Source organism: Garra rufa, chromosome 8 (assembly GCF_049309525.1).
Source record: "Garra rufa chromosome 8, GarRuf1.0, whole genome shotgun sequence".
In the NCBI taxonomy this organism is placed as follows: Eukaryota; Metazoa; Chordata; class Actinopteri; order Cypriniformes; family Cyprinidae; genus Garra; species Garra rufa.
Window position 1 is genome coordinate 7412137 of NC_133368.1, and position 18565 is coordinate 7430701.

Sequence of the window (18565 nt, forward strand, 5' to 3'; positions counted from 1 at the left end):
TGAGGAAACCTTTGCAGGTGTTTTGAGTTGATTAGCTGATTGGCATGTCACCATATTCTAATTTGTTGAGATAGTGAATTGGTGGGATTTTGTTAAATGTGAGCCAAATCATCACAATTAAAAGAACAAAGACTTATACTTCAGTCTATGTGCATTGAATTTATTTAATATACAAGTTTCACAATTTTTGTTGAATTACTGAAATAAATTAACTTTTCCATGACATTGTATTTATTGAGATGCACCTGTAGATTTCTTTAGGATACCATTATGTACAGAGGTGGTAATTTTTCAGTACCATGGCATTACCATCTGTACTGTGGTACTATTTTAGTTTGAATTGAATTGAACTTTTTGTCATTTTCATTTAATTGTATCAAGATGCTAAGACATGCCCTCAAATGTGTAAATATAATGCTTAAGCAAATTTGTCTTGTGAAAAACAGTTGTCATTGACTCATGGTCAACACCAGAAATCATAAAATAAAACATTTCCAGTTCTGAATGATCGCTGATAAAATCACTGGATCCATAAAAGAGAACAACATTCAAAACGTTAGTAGTTTATTATCAAAATGCAGTATCTTACTTAACAGGTGACTAGCATTTCAGTATGAATGGTTTTATTGTTTGGTACAAAAGTGAATCTGATGAAGTAGCCAGTATTAAAGTATAGTAAGATACTTCCAGACATGGCTGCTGATGATCATTTACTTTAAAGCATTCATCATGAGCACTTTAAACTTCTCCAAGTCCACCTTCTTCAAGATGTGGGCTTTGTGCGTCTTCTTCAGTATATCGAGGTGATCTACAACCATCATTCCCCGGCAGCAGTTTCCCGCCAGCTCTACGGTGACAGGTCTTAGTTCACTTTCAATGATATACGTTTCGTCTAGAGCTGCTGCCATGGCATAAGAATCACAGGAGATGAAGCCCTGCCCGTCCACCAGCTCCTTTTCAATCCTCTCGCTGTGGGTGGACTCCATGCTGTGCTTAAAGATCTGCTTCATAAACCGAGCCTTGTCTGTGTCCTGAGCCAGCCAACCATCACAGAACTCCTAAATCACACACGTGCAGAGAGTAAGAATGTATAAACCACCAACAGTTGTAGTACATTATACATAAGCATCTATATATGCATTAATATAATGTTCAAGAGATGAGGATCTCACCCAGGGTAATTTACTGCGACAGGTGAACTCCCAGGATGCAATGTAAAGTGGGCAAATGAATTCATTCAGAACAATATATGCTGCTTCAGGATCAGCTGCAAAGTTGTACTCTCCACACACAGTGGTGTTCCCACGAGCTAAACATAAACAGATGTCATTCGCTAACCTGGTTTAATACATTGAAAATATTAAAAAACAAGCAATACGCTGATTTGCACTTAGGTGTACAAATGATTCTGGTTGAGGACTGGGCAATATTGCACTTCATATATAATTTTTTTTTTTACTTTTCTATTTTAATATATTGTGTGTTTTTATAGTAATTAATGTCATTATTATCAATGTTAAAAACAGTTGTGCTGCTTCATATTTTGTGGAAATCATTTAAAAACCAGTCAAATGTTTGGGGTTAGCATGGTTAAAAAAAAGAAACGAATACTTTTATTTAACAAGGATGCATTCAATTGATAAAATTCTCAAAAACTACGAATGGGTAAAAAAAATCTATTTTTAACGAACGGAATAATTTAGCGCTCCTCTCATCCAATAAATCGCACTAAGCAGAGTGTTTTGTCATGTTTGTTATGAAACGAAGCGTCAGATTGAAATTCTGTTTAGTAGCCTACGCAAAAAATGAATGCCGTTTTGGCGCGGTTTAATGTGAGGGATCGTACTCGGTTACTAACGTAACCTCGGTTCTCTCTAGAGAGGGAACGAGTACTGCGTAAGAAGTATCTTACGCTAGGGGAAAATCCTTTTCTGCGAGATATTGAAGCCAAAAATTATCCTTAATTTTGAAATAATGTAAAACGCGTTGCAGCAGCATACAGACATAGGCGAAACAGCTTGCGCGCCTATTGGCTGCTCTGCGGCAACTGCAGCAGCCTATTAGAGCGAGGCCTGACGCGACGCCAGATCCAATGGGGGCATTTCGCGCCCTTTGCGTCGCTTCGCGCCCTTTTCGTAGCTTCCCGCCTAAAAGGGCGTGGTCTAGACCTATAAATATCGCTCATAGGCAGCTATTATCTGGTTTTTCATCATCAAAGCAACCAGAGCGTGCGCATGCACGGCAAGATACGCAGTACTCGTTCCCTCTCTAGAGAGAACCGAGGTTACGTTAGTAACCGAGTACGTTCTCTTACGAGAGGGAACGAGTACTGCGTAAGAAGTATCTTACGCTAGGGGACCCAGTGTAAAACGCCGTGCATGCTGAGATCTGACACCAAAGACCCAAGGGCGAAAGCCCGGGGTTCATACAGTTCATAATCACCTATAGAACTCACAGGGAGTCCGGGGAAGAGGGAGGGGCAACGCCGCACTCTTCCACATAGTGCAGCGTCACTCAGACGCTAAGTAAACGTACATACAGGGCGGGGTTACGGCCTGAGCTGACGTAAGAATAAGGGTCATCACACAGTTTGCTCAGACACATCTTGTGCTATCACTTTCACTGTCGACCCTAGAGCTGTGCTCAGTAGACGCAGCATTCCGAGCTGATAACATCAGGTCAGACAACACTGAACATCTAGACTGACAGCAATCTGGCCTGTAAGGCGGGAACCTCCAGGTTGTAAAACCTTATAAATGTAGACGGAGAGGCCCAGCCCGCCGCCGTACAAATATCTTGCAAGGCAATCCCACTCGACCACGCCCACGATGAGGCCACGCCCCTCGTGGAATGTGCTCTGACACCTGACACTGCATGCCCTTGGAAGCATATGCCAACGCAATAGCATCAACTATCCATCTGGATAAGCTCTGTTTCGACGCGGCCAGTCCCTTGGGACGCCCGTAAAACGAAACAAAAAGCTGCTCTGTCTGTCTAAAAGCAGACGAGCGAGACACGTAAGCTCGTAATGCCCTGACTGGGCATAGGAGGCTCGCGTCCGTTTCCTCATCATTGACCGGTAGGGCTGACAGCGCGATGACCTGTGCCCTAAACGGTGTGTTGAGTGATTTTGGAACGTAACCATGTTTGTGTTTGAGTATGACTTTAGAGTCATTAGGTCCAAATTCCATGCACGTCGCGCTCACAGAGAGTGCGTGCAAATCCCCTATGCGCTTCACTGAAGCGAGAGCCAGCAGAAACACGGTCTTAAGAGACAGGTATTTCAAATCAATCGTCTGCAGAGGCTCGAATGGTCCACCTTTCATGGCCTCTAGTACCACAGAAAGGTCCCATACGGGGACTGTGGGAGGTATGGGGGGATTTAGTCTTCTAGCTCCCTTCAGGAAGCGAATAACTAAATCGTTCCTTCCTATTGACTGACCTAGCGTTGTGCTCGAGAACGCTGTTATGGTCGCCACATAGACTTTGAGCGTGGACGGGGTTCTGCCCTTGTCCAGCAGCTCTTGTAGAAAGGAAAGCACCTCCATCACACCATAGTTAGTGGGTGACCGCGAGCTGCGCACCAGCCCGAAAACACTGACCATTTTGAGGAATAGAGCCGTCTCGTAGACGGGGCTCTAGCCTGCGTGATCGTGTTTAATACTCCTTTAGGGAGTTCATCATATATTCGCTGGTGGCCCAGACATGAAGGGACCACAGCTCAGGGTGAGGATGCCAAATCGAGCCGCTGGCCTGAGAGAGAAGGACTCTCCTCACTGGTATCGGCCACGGGACAGTGCTCGTCAGCTGCATCAGCGCTGGGAACCAGGGCTGGTTTTCCCAAAACGGCGTTATCAGCAGTATTGAACATCCTTTTTCCCTGACCCCCTCTATCACCTGAGGTAGGAGAGAGACGGGGGGAAAAGCATAGAGATGACGGCGGGGCCATTCGTGGGCCAGCGCGTCTCTGCTTTTTGAGTAAAATTCCAGACAGTGAGCGTTGTTCGGAGACGCAAACAGGTCTACTTCCGCTCTGCCGAATTTCTTCCACAGTAGTTGTACTGTCTGTGGGTGTAGAGACCATTCGCCTGCTGGAACATTGTTCCTGGACAGTCTGTCTGGCCTTATGTTTAGAAGCCCCGGCACATGCGCTGCTTTCAGCGAGCGCAGGTTGCGCTGAGCCCATACCAGGAGGCGTTCTGCAAGTCTGTATAGGTTTTTGGACCTGAGACCGCCCTGGCGATTTATATAGGAAACCACTGACATGTTGTCCGAGCGGACTAATACATGGTTTCCTTTTATTTGGGGACAGAAGCGCATCAGCGCGTTCTGTACTGCCAACATTTCGAGGCAGTTGATATGCAGGAGCTTTTCCCGTTCTGACCACTGGCCAAAAAACGGTCTGCCCTCGAGCAGAGCCCCCCATCCCGAGGTGGACGCGTCCGTAGACACCACTTTTATTCTCGAGGAAGTCCCCAGGCTTACACCTAACTGGTACCAGTCGATTGCTCTCCACGGATTCAGGGCTGTGACACATTACTGATTGACCGTGATACGAAGCCGACCGGGCGCCCACGCTTGACGCGGGACGCGCGCTTTCAGCCAGAGCTGCAGTGGGCGCATACATAGCAGACCCAGCTGCAGAACTGATGACGCTGAGGCCATGAGACCCAGCATTTTCTGATTTTTTTTTTTTTTTTTTTTTTGAGCGGGACAGACGCGCCGCAGCGGAACGAGCCCGCTGTGCGCTGAATGTCTGCTGCGCGCTGTGGTGACAGCCGCGCTATCATTGACAGCGAGTCCAATTCTGTGCCCAGGAAGGAAGTTTTCTGACTGGGGGACAGTGAGCTCTTCGCCCAATTGACTCTGAGACCCAAATTCCCGAGGTGATCGAGTAACATGGTCGTATGCTGTACAAGCACTGAGCGAGACTGCGCTAGAATCAGCCAATCGTCCAAATAGTTCAGTATGCGCACGCCTTTCAGTCTGAGAGGAACGAGCGCTGCGTCCATGCACTTCGTAATGTACGGGGTGCCTGGGACAAACCGAACGGCAGGACTGTGTACTGATATGCCTGGCCCTCGAAGGCGAATCTCAAAAATCGCCTGTGACGTGACGCTATCTGTATTTGAAAATACGCGTCTTTCAGATCCACTGACACGAACCAGTCTCCTTGGCGAACTTGCGCGAGGATTTTTCTGGTCGTGAGCATCCTGAACCGACGCTTCACCAGCGCTTTGTTCAGTTGCCTTAGATCTAATATGGGTCTGTGACCCCCGTCTTTTTTCGGTACCAGGAAATATCTGCTGTACAGCCCCCCTTCGCTTTGAGCTTGAGAAAGGGGCTCTATGACCTCTTTGCTCAATAGTTTCGCCACTTCGGCTCGAAGCAGGTGTGCTGCTTCTGTCTGCATTGTGGTCTCGACGCGCGCTGTATAGCGGCGCGGGCGTCGGTGAAACTGTAGCGAATAGCCTCCTTTTATAATGTCCAGCACCCATTTCGAGACCCCTGGAAGCTTTTCCAATGCGTTTGCATGAATAGCTAGAGGCTGAATACGAAGCGCGCTCCGTTCTTTCATTAACGGAGTGGTTTCGGTATGCTGTGGCACCAGAGACGTGCTCGTGACATTCGGGGCGTGGGGCACGCTGATAGCGGGAACTATTATGTCTGTGTGTGTATGTGGTTGTGTGGCAACAGGCACATTTAACACACTGCAAACACCGTTCGCCTGCATACACGTTAGTTTCGTTTGTACAGAAACCTTTTGACGTGCATAATGTGATGTCTGTGGGCACTGTTAAGTGGACACGTTTACCACATGTGAAGCGCAATCGATCTGAGCCGATTTTATGCGCGCAGGGTGTATGACAGGATGTGCTTGTGTGTAGAAATGGGCACTGGAGGAGTGGGCATTTTGTCTACACGTGAAACACCATCGGCCGTGGCCGGGACTCCAGAAAATACACTCTATTGGGGATTTATCTGGGTAGCCGTGAAAAAAAACCTTTGTGTGCAGGCAAGCGGGCGACAGAACCGGCTTGTTGGCTGCAGCAAACACTGGAACAGTCACATTTAACACACTCCAAACATCGTTCGCTTGCATGGAGCGAATGCACGCTGATTTCATGCAAAACGTGCTCGTGATATTTGAGGCATGGGGCACGCTGATAGCGGGAACTATTATGTCTGTGTGTGGATGTGGCTGTGGGGCAGCGGGCACATTTAACACACTCCAAACAACGTTCGCCTGCGTAGAGCGAATGCACTTTTGGTTTCGTTTTCACAGAAACCGTTTGACGTGCATAATGTGGTGTCTGTGGCCACTGTGAAGCGGGCATATTTACCACGTGTGAAGCGCAATCGATCTGAGTCGATTTTATGTGCGCTGTGCTTGTGTGTAGAGATGAGCACTGCTAGTGGGCATTCTTACACGTGAAACACCATCGGCCGTGGCCGGTTGTGAAGCGCAATCGATCTGTGTCGATTTTATGTGCGCTGTGCTTGTGTGTAGAGATGAGCACTGCTAGTGGGCATTCTTACACGTGAAACACCATCGGCCGTGGCCGGTTGTGAAGCGCAATCGATCTGTGTCGATTTTATGTGCGCTGTGCTTGTGTGTAACGTTAGAGATGAGCACTGGTTAGTGGGCATTCTTACGACACATGAAACACCATCGGCCGTGGCCGGGACACCAGACAATACACTTTATTGGGGGTTTATCTGTGTAGCCGTGGGAACGACTTTTGTGTGCAGGCAAACGGGCGACGGAGCCGGTTTGTTGGCTGCAGAAAACACTGGAACAGTCACATTTCCTGGAACTGGACGAGCGAATAACTTTGGTGGGGGTCCGGCAACAGCGGGACTCGTACACCGTCGTTTTCCCAGTTGTGCTAGGACGATTTCGGAGGCTCAGGTTTCAACTCAGTCCTGGGCCGCGGGCCGCGTCTGGCGGGGCGGCGGCCAGACGAGAAAAACGTCAGAAAGCGTTAACCACGGGTGCCTCTCAGCAACGGTGAGAGACCATGTTACGCAGCGCTGACGCGGCTAGGCGGCGGCGAAAGCGCGGCGAAGCAGGTTTGACGTCTGACGGCAAGCTTTAGAGGGGAGGGCCGACTTAGCACGCCGTCCAGCGGAGGGCAGACATAAGTGGGCTGCTATCGCCTCTTCTGAGCAGCATGCGCGTTCCCGCTTTGGCGGGAAACGGAAATCCTCTTCCTCCTTCATGGCCCCCCTCGTCAGCGGCGTCGATGGAAGCGGTGGCAGACAGCGGCCGCTTTACGTCCGGAACAGAGGCTGACGAGGTCGATGAAGCAGGCGGGCGAACCGGCGAGCTTTGTCGGCTGCGGGAAGTGTCCGGGGCCCGCTGGGCACGGCGCTTTTTACGGCGCTACACCGCGGCGGGCGGGGGAGCAGTCTCAGTGAAGAAGGCAAGGCAAGTCCTCAGAGTCACCATTGGCATCTGCACGAGCCGTATGAAGGCATCTTTAAAAAGACGCTTTTTTCTTTTTAGAGAAACAGTGTGTATCGCAGCGGCGAAACACACTGTAGATTATAAAGGATATAGGCGCCGGAAAGCGCAGCAGGAAGGCACGGAAGGCGGCGTGGCCAGCAGCTTCAGTGGCTCGTCCCGCTGAGATGCTTGCAGTCAAACGGCGTCTTCTTATCCGGCTCCAGCGATGCGTGTGCTTCGCTTGAAGGATGAAAAATCAGATAATAGCTGCCTATGAGCGATATTTATAGGTCTAGACCACGCCCTTTTAGGCGGGAAGCTACGAAAAGGGCGCGAAGCGACGCAAAGGGCGCGAAATGCCCCCATTGGATCTGGCGTCGCGTCAGGCCTCGCTCTAATAGGCTGCTGCAGTTGCCGCAGAGCAGCCAATAGGCGCGCAAGCTGTTTCGCCTATGTCTGTATGCTGCTGCAACGCGTTTTACATTATTTCAAAATTAAGGATAATTTTTGGCTTCAATATCTCGCAGAAAAGGATTTTCCCCTAGCGTAAGATACTTCTTACGCAGTACTCGTTCCCTCTCGTAAGAGAACGCTAGCGCCTCAGTTCAAGAGTGAACAGTTTCAACACGAAGTAAACATGAATGCACATCCAAAGGTATGTTTAAAGAAAGAGTTTGACTTAAATCTGTACACTGTTTTATGTAATCGCTCAATCAGTGTTTCAACCGTGGAAGGACGTCAAAATAACAGCTTGTAAAAGTCACGTAACTTCACATTTACCACAGAAAAAACAATCTCATTAGTCAGCTATAATGAACTCTAGAGAGAATTTGCTAAAAAAAATATGCACAATAATTTATGCTTGAATAAATCCGTCAAGTTATGACAACCGCCATTGTTTATTATATTTCTAAAAACGATTTGGAGCAGTGGAGAAATACATGTTCTTGAAACTTTAACCTTCTAAAAAAAAATGTGTAATTTAAGATTTCAAATACAAATCAGTATATTTTAGTCTTCAATATAGTAATGTAGTACCAACTGACTGAAACTGTATCTGAAATCGAATCAAATCGGAAGCTTGTGAATCAGTATGGAAACTAATCGTGAAATTTGTGTAAAAGCCCAGCCCAATATTGTTAGAAAACATTCCTATTTCAAATAAATACTGTTCATCAGTTTTCACAAAAATATTAAGCAGCACCACTGTTTCTAACATTAATAATTATAATAATAATGTTTTTGAGCAGCAAATCAGCATATTGCAATGATTTCAGAAGGATTATGTGACTCTGAAGACTGGATCATGCTAAAAATTCAGCTTTGCATTAAAGAAATAAAATAAATGAACATCTAGATTTTTAGTAATTGTTAACTCAGAAATTTACTTTTGTACTGATTTATCTAAATGGTTACTTTAAACTAATTCACTGAAATGAATCAAACTTACCAGTTTAAATATTGTATATATTGTCCAAATAGTACAGTTGAGGTCAAAAGTTTACATACACCTTGCAGAACCTACACAATATTAATTATTTTACCAAAATAAGTGGGATCACACAAAATGCATGTTATTTTTTATTTAGTACTGACCTGAATAAGTTAATTCACACGAAACCTTGAACCTTCTGTAATAGTTGCATGAGTCCCTCCATTGTCCTCAGTGTAAATCAAAATCAAAGACATTGTTGGAAAGGGTTCAAATACACAAAAATGAATAATAAATAAAAAAATTGTGGAACCTGAAGGATTTTTCTAAAGAGCAGCAGGCAGTTTAGAACAAACAAGGGACTCATGAACAACTATCATTAAAAAAAAAAGAACACAGCTGTGGATAATTCCGGTAACAACACAGTATTAAGAATCAAGTGTATGTAAACTTTTGAACAGGGTTTCTCTTGTGAACTATATGTAAACGTCTTTTATGTGTAATATCTTATTCAGATCAGTACTAAATAAAGAAATAGCATGCATTTTGTATGATCCCTCTTATTTTAGTTTCTGCAAGATTCTGCAAGGTGTATGTAAACTTTTGACCTCAACTGTTAGTGTCAAGAAGGTATTAGGGACTCACAGTCTGTATTGCCACCCATAAGGTAAAGGCCTTTGAGTTTTTTGGGAAATGAGGGGTCAAGTTTCACTGCCAAAGCCACATTTGTCAGCGGAGCCGTGGCCACTAAATACACCTTAAAAAAACAGGAACAACGCATGATAAAATATTTGAAATGCAAGATATTTCCAGTAACTAATATTTCATATTGTATAATCATATAGACCTCTCCAGGATTCTCATTGACTATTCGGATCATGGCTGACACGGCGCCCTCCTTCTGGACAAGATCCAAACCAGGAGCGTCGGGGTCCGGGGCGTCCCCGAGTCCATCTTTGCCATGAAACTCTCCAGCACTGATGGTCTGTCCCAAGAGCGATTTAGTCGCTCCACGGAATACATGAATCTAGAGTAATTCAGAGACACAATCAGGACAACAATGCTTTACTGTGCCGCAACATTATTCTTGGAGTTATTTAGCTCAAAATATCTTTGCAGCTAGAATTATTAGAGGTGTAGGTGCGCATCGTATCTTTGGTTTTGACGCGTAGTTCTTGAACTTATCGACAACAAAATGCAATGTTCATACTTTGGATATACCAATCCATTTATTGTACTATTTCTTTTATCAAACAAAAAAAAATCAAACAGCAAAATGAAACAATGATTAGTCCAAGTTCGTCACGGTCAAAAAGTTTGTTTGACCTTCTTCGGCGCACAGCCTCTGAGTTAATCTGAGAGCATAAATACACTATACACCCTCCAGTGGCGTGAAAGAAAATTACAACCAAAAAAATGGCTCCTACACTCCAGCCTAGGGCTGGGCGATAAAACGATAACGATATGTATCGCGATAGACACGTGATTGATATCAATAAAAAATGTGTTCGATAAAACGTTCGATATTTTATTCTTCGTCGGCCCGCCCAGCCCCCCTTTAACGTCCAGTTAATTTTATCTTCTATATAGCGCCAGATCACAATAGAAGTTAAGGTTATCTTTCCTACAGAACAGGTCCTTGTTGTTGTATTAAACAAACTAAATAGCCTTATGTTATTTATCTTATTTACACGACGGCATGTCATTTCTGTCTCTACTGTGGTCGCTCCTCAGTCCTCACAGACGGGATCGCGGACTCCATTCATAAAAACGGACTTTACTATGGGGCGGAATTCGTCGATTTTTGGATTAATAAATCAAAAGTTGGTCTGTTAATTAATTCAAATCGCGATATGGACTAGTGTCTGTGAAAACTGAAATACAAAAAGACCGTTTTAATATGAATCCTGCATGTTCTATTTGCCTCTGTATGTATGAATGGTGGGGAGCGTTTTATTTTCACTACTCGCATACTGAAGCACACCTGACGCTCCCGCTAATTTTTGGCCTTTGCATCTCACATGAACAAACAAACTCCAATAAATACATCTCCAAAGCTGCCGTGAGTGTCACTTTTGATCAAAAGTACGGTTTAACATGTAACAGAACAATATTAGTCTTGTATTACTTTCTACAGTATAATGTAGGTGTTTATATATTCACATTTAAATAATTTACATAATTAAACATATATATGATAAAAAAGTCACCACTTAATTGTAGAAAAAAATACTATTATTATTAAACCTTTTTTTAACTGAATATAATTTTCTTCTATGTATTAATTTTAACAGTAAAGCTCTGTTTATTATTATTTTTAAGGGTTTATTTTTCATTTGATTAAAAATAAATCAATGTTTTTGCTCTTATTTGATTATCAGAAATTAAAGCACAAGAATTTCTGAAAAAAGCAAAAGATTGTAAGGCCCTATTGTTCAAAATGTTGAAAGTTTTGGACTTATTTTTTCACTGAAATAAATGTTTTTGTTATTACACAAAGTAGGCTAAAGTACCAGGAAAGAAGTAACGTTGGCTACCTGCAACCAGCAATCTGTGCAAGAAATATTGTGAGCCAAGTATTTGCAACAACCTCTGACCTGTGGTCAAGCCGTACTTCTGAGCCATACATTAGCTTGACCATTCACTTCATCCACAATGAATGGGGTTTGAATTGAGCATTAAGAGATAATTAAGTGTTCATTGTGACTTTAGACTTATGTTTACATTTTAATTATTTGAGTTTTCCATGGTTGTTGACATTTCTGTCTTAATAACTGAGGGGATTATGATCAGAGGAAGGTTAAGTTTAAAATAAAAATGTTTGAATGTAATATGTTTTTCTCCTGGTCCTTATTTTAAATGGTCATAAAAAATATCAATAATTATCGATATCGACCGATATGAAACACTGATATCGTGATACAGTTTTCAGCCATATCGCCCAGCCCTAGCTCCAAATCAGCTGACTGTCTCGGGGTGGAGTCGCCAATTCTCCAGGGTGGGTGGACTGTCGTGAGAGCTGATCTGCTGCACGGTTGAGTTCTCCTGGAATGTGAATGGCACGTAGCGATTTCAGCCACGTTTGACTCCAAAGGAGCAGACGGCGGGCGAGTTGTGACAGGTGAGGAGAGCGGAGACTGCCCTGGCGATTGATATACGCCACCGTCGCCGTGCTGTCGGTGCGAACAAGCACGTGTTTCTGACGCAACATCGGTCGGAAGCGACGAAGGGCCAGAAGCATAGCCAATAACTCGAGGCAAATGATATGCCATTGCAGTCGAGGTCCAGTCCAAGAGCCCGAAACTGCGTGCCCGTTGCATACAGCACCCCAACCCGTGGTGGAGGCATCCGTGTAAACTACAACGTGCCTGGAGACCTGCCCCAAGGGAACTCCGGCCCGAAGGAAGGCGAGGTCTGACCACGGGCTGAATAGGCGGGGAAACGCCAATCCGGAGTGTGCCACGGTGTCATGCCCTTCTTGGGACTCGGTCGTGTAACCAGCGCTGAAGCGGTCTCATATGAAGCAAGCCCAGCGGCGTAACCGTGGCCGCAGCTGCCATATGCCCCAGGAGCCTCTGGAAAGTTTTGAGAGGGACCGCTGTCTTGTGTCTGAATCGATCCAGACATCTCAGCACTGACTGCGCGCGCTCGTTTGTGAGGCAGGCTGTCATATTGATCGAGTCCAGCTCCACACAGAGAAAAGAGATCCTCTGCACTGGGGAGAGTTTGCTCTTCTCTCGGTTGACCTGAAGGCCCAGATGGCTGAGGTGCCGAAGCACCAGGTCCCTCTGTTCGCACATCAGGTCTCGCGAGTGAGCTACAAGAAGCCAGTCGTCGAGATAGTTGAGGATGCGAAAGCCCTACTGCCAAAGAGGGGTCAGGCCAAATGGGAGAACCTTGTACTGATATGCTCGACCTTCGAAGGCAAACCGAAGAAAGGGTCTGACGAGGAAGGATTGAGACGTGACAGTGCGCGTCCTTCAGGTCGATGGCTGCAAACCAATCCTGGGGACGAATGCAAGTTAGCATGCGCTTCGTCGTGAGCATCTTGAACGGCAGCCTGAGAAGGGATCGATTCAGAGCTCTGAGGTCCAGGATGGGTCTTAACCCACCGCTCTTTTTGGGCACGATGAAATAGGGACTGTAGAACCCTGACTTCATCTCGGCTGGAGGGACTGGCTCGATTGCGTCCTTCGCCAGTAGGACTGCAACCTCCGCACGCAGGACAGCGCATAACTGAACTGAATCGCATAGCCGAAACGTACCGTCCGTATCAACCACCGCGAGGGGCTGGGAAGCTGAAACCAAGCCTCCAGCCGGCTCGCTAGCGGTATCAAGGGAACGTTGACCGACGTGACCGCGGTGGGGCAGCCTGGGGGGAAGGGAAGGGGACTGATCCCAGAAGGATGAACGTCCTGGAGAAAAGTCAGGCTGCGTGAAGCAGCGCTTACCTCCTTCCCTGGTTCCCGCGCTGGCGACATCCGGTTCCGAGGAGTGGAAGTGCTGCTCAGGAAGGAAACTCGGGGCCGGGGCCCCAGAGGTGAGAAAGTCAGCTCTTCCTGTGACTTTAAATGAATGGCTAACTCCCGGACCTCCACAGGGAGTGCCAACAGAGCAGCTTTCTTCACCTCCGGGGTGCTCGCATCAGGGACGCTTCGAAGCTCGCCTGCGAGAGTCTTCCCTCGCAGGACCCTGAGAGGCGAGCGGCGTCCCTCTCCCACGGGCAGCTCGACGTCGGGCTGCGAGTCCTGGATCGTGAGGCTCAGCAGGGGACGGAACTGGTTTCGGAGCCGCGGGGGGACGCCCTCGGCGACGGGCAGGCGGAGGCGGAGGCGGGGGCCTAGGCGGCGGAATGGTAGCTTCGTGGCGGGGCAAGATGTATTGAATGGCCTCCGTGTGCCTCTGAACCGTGGAGAACTGCTGAGCGAAATCCTCCAAGGTGTCGCCGAATAGGCCGCTCTGGGAGATGGGAGAGTCGAGAAAGCGAACTTTGTCGGCCTCCGCCATCTGAGCCAGAGTCAGCCATAGGTGGCGTTCCTGGACCACGCAGGTGGACATCACCTGACCAAGGGACGAGTTCTTCAAATACCCCCTGGTCAGGACCACTCTCGTGCAGGTCTTTAAGTGCCTGCGCCTGGTACACTTGCAGCACTTGCCATGGCATGCAGGGTGGTGGCAGTGTGTCCAGCGGCGTGGAAACGGCCCGTGAGGGCGGAAGAAAATCCACACGCCCTGGAAGGGAGACGCACCACGATTTTGTCAGCTCCTCATGCACATCCGGTGCCCTCCCCAGGAACCAATCGTCCAGCCTAGAAGGATCGGCCGGAGGCTCATAGGGAACCTCCAGACCGATCCCCCTGGCTGCCCAGAGAAGCATAGCCGACAGTTCGACATCAACCTCCAGAGGGGCAGCGACCACGGGTGGGCGCTGCGCCGCGGGAAGAGATGTGTCACCGTCTGACTCTCCCTCTGATGCTGTGACAGACATCTCATCCTCTGCAAGAGCACCGAAGGAGACGCTTGGCCCGCCAGGCGGGGAAACGTACTGCTGCAGAAACTCAACGGGACCACGCTGAGACAGAGAAATCCGCTGGGCTTTTTGAGCCGGCGGAATGTTCTCTACCATAATTTGAATGTCCTCCCCGGGCCTCACCGCGGTGGTCGAAGAGCATTGGCGGATCAACGGCTGACCACGGGAGGGGGGCGGGGGGAGCCGGCTCGCGAACGAGCGGCGGGACTTCAGCGTGGCCATGGTCATGCTTTCACAGTGTGGGCATGAACCATTCGTGAACGCCGCCTCAGCGTGCTCAAAACCTAAACACGTGAGGCAGCGTTCATGTCTGTCTGCTGAGGAGAGGAAACTACCACACCCAGAAACGCACGGCCGAAAAGACATTCTGAAAAGAACGTCTGAAACGGCCGCTAGAAATTGCTCTTTTGTGATCCTGGTTGCCCAGGGAGGCGCCGCAGGGGCAACCGTGCACTCGCCGGGGCTGCTCGCTGGAAATGCAAAGGCTTTATATGGCCGTGAAAACGGCCGCCCGCAGGATCACGCTGGCGGCTGCCAAACAATGCTCTTTCTGTGAAACACTCTTTTAGTTTTGGCAGCGCACCAGCAGGAGGGAGCATGAACTCTGAAGAACTCTTCTTCTTTGTAGTAGCAGTCAAGAGGACTGAGGCTTGAACCATTGGCTCTGAAGCAAAAAGTCTGACTGAGTGGTGCGCGCCGCCATCTTATATACCCGTATGTACGGGGGCGTGGCCGGCACGCACGTCCACTCGCCAATTTTCATTGGCCTTTTGAATAAGGCTCAGAGATGATTGGTCTCTCAAGCGAGATCCCATGTAACGTCGTAGTGGAACGACTGAAGGGGAAAGGCCATTTGCAAAGATGCATAAAAAAACCCTATACTCACTTCTGCTGTGGGTGAAGCTGCATCAATTTGCACGAGGATAGATGAATATGTAGATCCGGATCAGCGCCTTCCATTTAAAAACGAAAGTAACGTTAAACTTCTGCATCTTCAGCAGCTCAGATGTCGGGAGAAAATGACTACTGCTATGTTCATTATTACATCCAACAACAGAACATCTCAATCGCTCAATTAGAGTCTTCCTCTGTACGTGAGTCAACACAGTGAGGATCGTATTCGGACTGTTTCAGCTCGGTGAGGGCGGGTCTAAGGTAAGACGCTAATGTCAATCAAATGTATTTTGTCACAACGACAAGAAGCTAAGAATGAACTGATTTTAAAAAGGGGATATTACTTTTAAAGATTAAAAAAATACCACTGGGTGGATTTTTATGATTGTCAGGTGGTTGTGTACACAAACTACCAACACACATTAATATTCAAACAACTTGGAAAAGTTAGTTTTGCACCCAATGACCCCTTTAAGAACTGGGGGGTAAAAAACCTTTTGAATTTGAAGATCAGGGTAAATGTAACTTGTTTCGTCTTCTGGCAAACATGTAAGTATCTTCTATAGCTTCTGAAAGGCAGTACTAAATGAAAAAAAAAATATATATATATATATTTGTGAAAAATTTACAAATCTTCATTGTGTTCAAAAGTTTTCATCACTTAATGCATGGTTTTCCTTCTTAAGCATCAGTGAGCATTTGAAGCTTCTGTAATAGTTGCATATCTCTCGGTTGTCCTCAGTGTGAAAAGATAGATCTCTGAAAAGGGTTCAAATACACAAAAATTCTACAAGTAACAAAAAGAAAACTAAGAATTTGTAGGATCTGAAGGATTTTTCTGAAGAACAGCGAACTGTTTAGGACAAACAAGGGACTCATGAACAACTATCACTAAACAACAACAAAAAACACAGCTGTGGATCATTCAGGTAACAACACAGTATTAAGAATCAAGTGTACACTTTTGAACAGGGTCATTTTTATAAATTCCATTAAAACTTGTGGACTATATGTAAACGTAATTTATGTGAAACATTTTTTTCAGGTCGGTACTAAATAAAAAATAACATGCAGTTTGTATGAACCCTCTTATTTTGGTAACACAATTAACAACATTTTGCACTGTGTATTTAAACTATTGCAACTACACTTCCATTCCGGCGTAATAGTCAAGGAAGTTTGCTGCCGGTGTTATGCCAAATTCTGACCCCCGCCAGATTACTACCCCCCTAGTATTGGTAGGTTTAGGGTTAGGTGTGGCGGAGGGGTTAGGATTAGGGGTGGGGTTAGGATTAGGCAATCAGGTAGCGATTTCAACGAGAGGGGGTAATAATTTGGCAGGGGTCGAAAATGAAGCAGGCGGAGTAATACCACGCAGCACATGTGCAAATGCTAAACTAGCTGGGAACTCATTTCTGATAATACTCCGCCTGCTTCGGCCATATTACGGCAGCAAACTTCCTTGACTATTACGCCGGAATGGAAGTGTAGTTCCTAATCTTATCAGCCTAGAAACTCGCAGCTTGCATTTCCACCGGTCTTAGTACACGATATAACTACAGAAGAGTCAAGTTTTAAGAACTTCTTCTGAAGAACAGCGGGCAGTTTAACTATTCAGGACAAACAAGGGAGAACTATCACTAAAAAAACAAAACAACAACAACAACAACAACACAGTATTAAGAATGAAGTGTATTCCAGGTTTTTTCATGCTCACAGCATGAAATTTCTCATTTGTCCCTTCTCTTTGTTCACCAGTATCTCGTACACTGATTTTTTCAAGTTTCAAAGTTATGCAAACATTGCACAATATCTGCTTGAAATACTACCTCTCCCCCAACCAATGGGTCAAAGTATGTGCTCTTTGAAATACCTGTGCATCGAGAAGCATCAATTATTTACAAAACGTCTCTACACATCTACTGTTGCAATGTCAAAATCAGTATGAAAATCATAAAATGAACAATGCATGACTGCACAATACAAAATAAATGTTCATCCCACTGTTATAATTGCGTAAGGGACCAGCTCACCTCTAGATGTTTACACACTTTCAAGACACGCAAGACGTTCTTGCAGACATTGTCTACTGATGTGTTGCCCTGAACGCAGGTGATGCCCAGGATCTTCACGCCGGACACTGCCAAAGCCATCATGAGAGCCTGAGCATCATCCACACCACAGTCCACATCCACAAGCAACTTCTTCATGCTGGCCTCTAGACAATGACATGAGAACAAACACATTTAACAAAAGTTGGTGGTAAGCTATGTTAAACATCTGTGCTGATAAAAGCTACATATTCAGAACTCACAAGAGGTTGAGGCCTTGAGCAAGGCACTTTCGGTTTCACTGAGGATTGTCTCTAAACAAGACTGTACTGTTGGATACTTGGGGTAAATAATCATCCAAATGACTAATTAGAAGATTAGTAACTAGTATGCATTAATGCGGTCTCTCTGCAGGATTTCTCTTACCTGTAGTGAAGCTGTAGATGTTCGTGTTAGTTTCTTGAATGTTGTGTGATGCAGTGAGCTCTCGGTGTCTGTAAGAGGAACCCGTTATCTGTAGGAGGAGCTTTGGGAAAATTACTTAGTCAACATGATTTATACCGCGTTTGTGATTTAAATATTAATATTTAAATCGTAGGGCTCTCCATGTTATATAAAATACTGTAACCTTATGTAGGTAAGCCCAACACAAAAACAATTGTTTACCGAGTCTTGGTTAATCCACCGGCCCGTTGTCTTCTAAGAAGTACTCTCCTGAAAATGCATCTAAATCGTGCGGAAGAGAACATACACACAAGAAAGCGCGGGTGCACTTGTGTGATCAAATGATCTTGTGGTAAGTTACAGAAATATCAGCTGGCAGAATGGACACAGACATGAAACGGGCTCAACATAGCCTATTTGTGAGGTGGATGATGTCTTTCACGCACGTCGGGTCAAAATAATAAATATCTTATATTAACATTCACTGATTATTTTTAATGTAGCGACTTAAGATACATTGCTTGGGTGATATTATTGTTGTATACGTTGGAGTTCGTCGGGATTGACGAATTGTTCATTTATTCAGATCTTTTTAATGAACCGATTCACAAGTTCATGGTTCTGAATGCAAAAAACGAAACTTTCGGAATATTAATGATTGTAACAGTTGAACCGTGTTTTAACTTAAAACAGTAAGATTAAAAAGCTTTAAACAGAAGTAAAAAGCAATGTGCGAGCATATAGCTTCATTGGAAGGTTTAATA

The 18565-nt window shown here is 45.8% G+C and overlaps 1 protein-coding gene across 6 annotated transcripts; it reads right to left on the reverse strand.

The window, feature by feature from the left end:
• Positions 1 to 547: 547 nt before the first annotated feature.
• LOC141340454 (nucleoside hydrolase-like) lies at positions 548 to 18173 on the reverse strand. Of its 6 annotated transcripts, none has more exons than XM_073845427.1 (8): positions 18024 to 18158; positions 17784 to 17883; positions 17621 to 17686; positions 17340 to 17524; positions 9730 to 9909; positions 9528 to 9639; positions 1173 to 1309; positions 548 to 1058 (listed from the first exon to the last, which is right to left on the reverse strand). In XM_073845427.1, the coding sequence occupies exons 4-8, from the start codon at positions 17514 to 17516 to the stop codon at positions 711 to 713; spliced, it is 954 nt and encodes a 317-aa protein (XP_073701528.1). In that variant the 5' UTR covers positions 17517 to 17524; positions 17621 to 17686; positions 17784 to 17883; positions 18024 to 18158; the 3' UTR covers positions 548 to 710. The 6 variants fall into 6 exon arrangements, with proteins under 6 accessions (XP_073701528.1, XP_073701526.1, XP_073701530.1 ...); XM_073845425.1 differs by having other exon boundaries at positions 17621 to 17696; XM_073845429.1 differs by having other exon boundaries at positions 17621 to 17696; positions 17784 to 17871; positions 18024 to 18153.
• Positions 18174 to 18565: the final 392 nt, after the last annotated feature.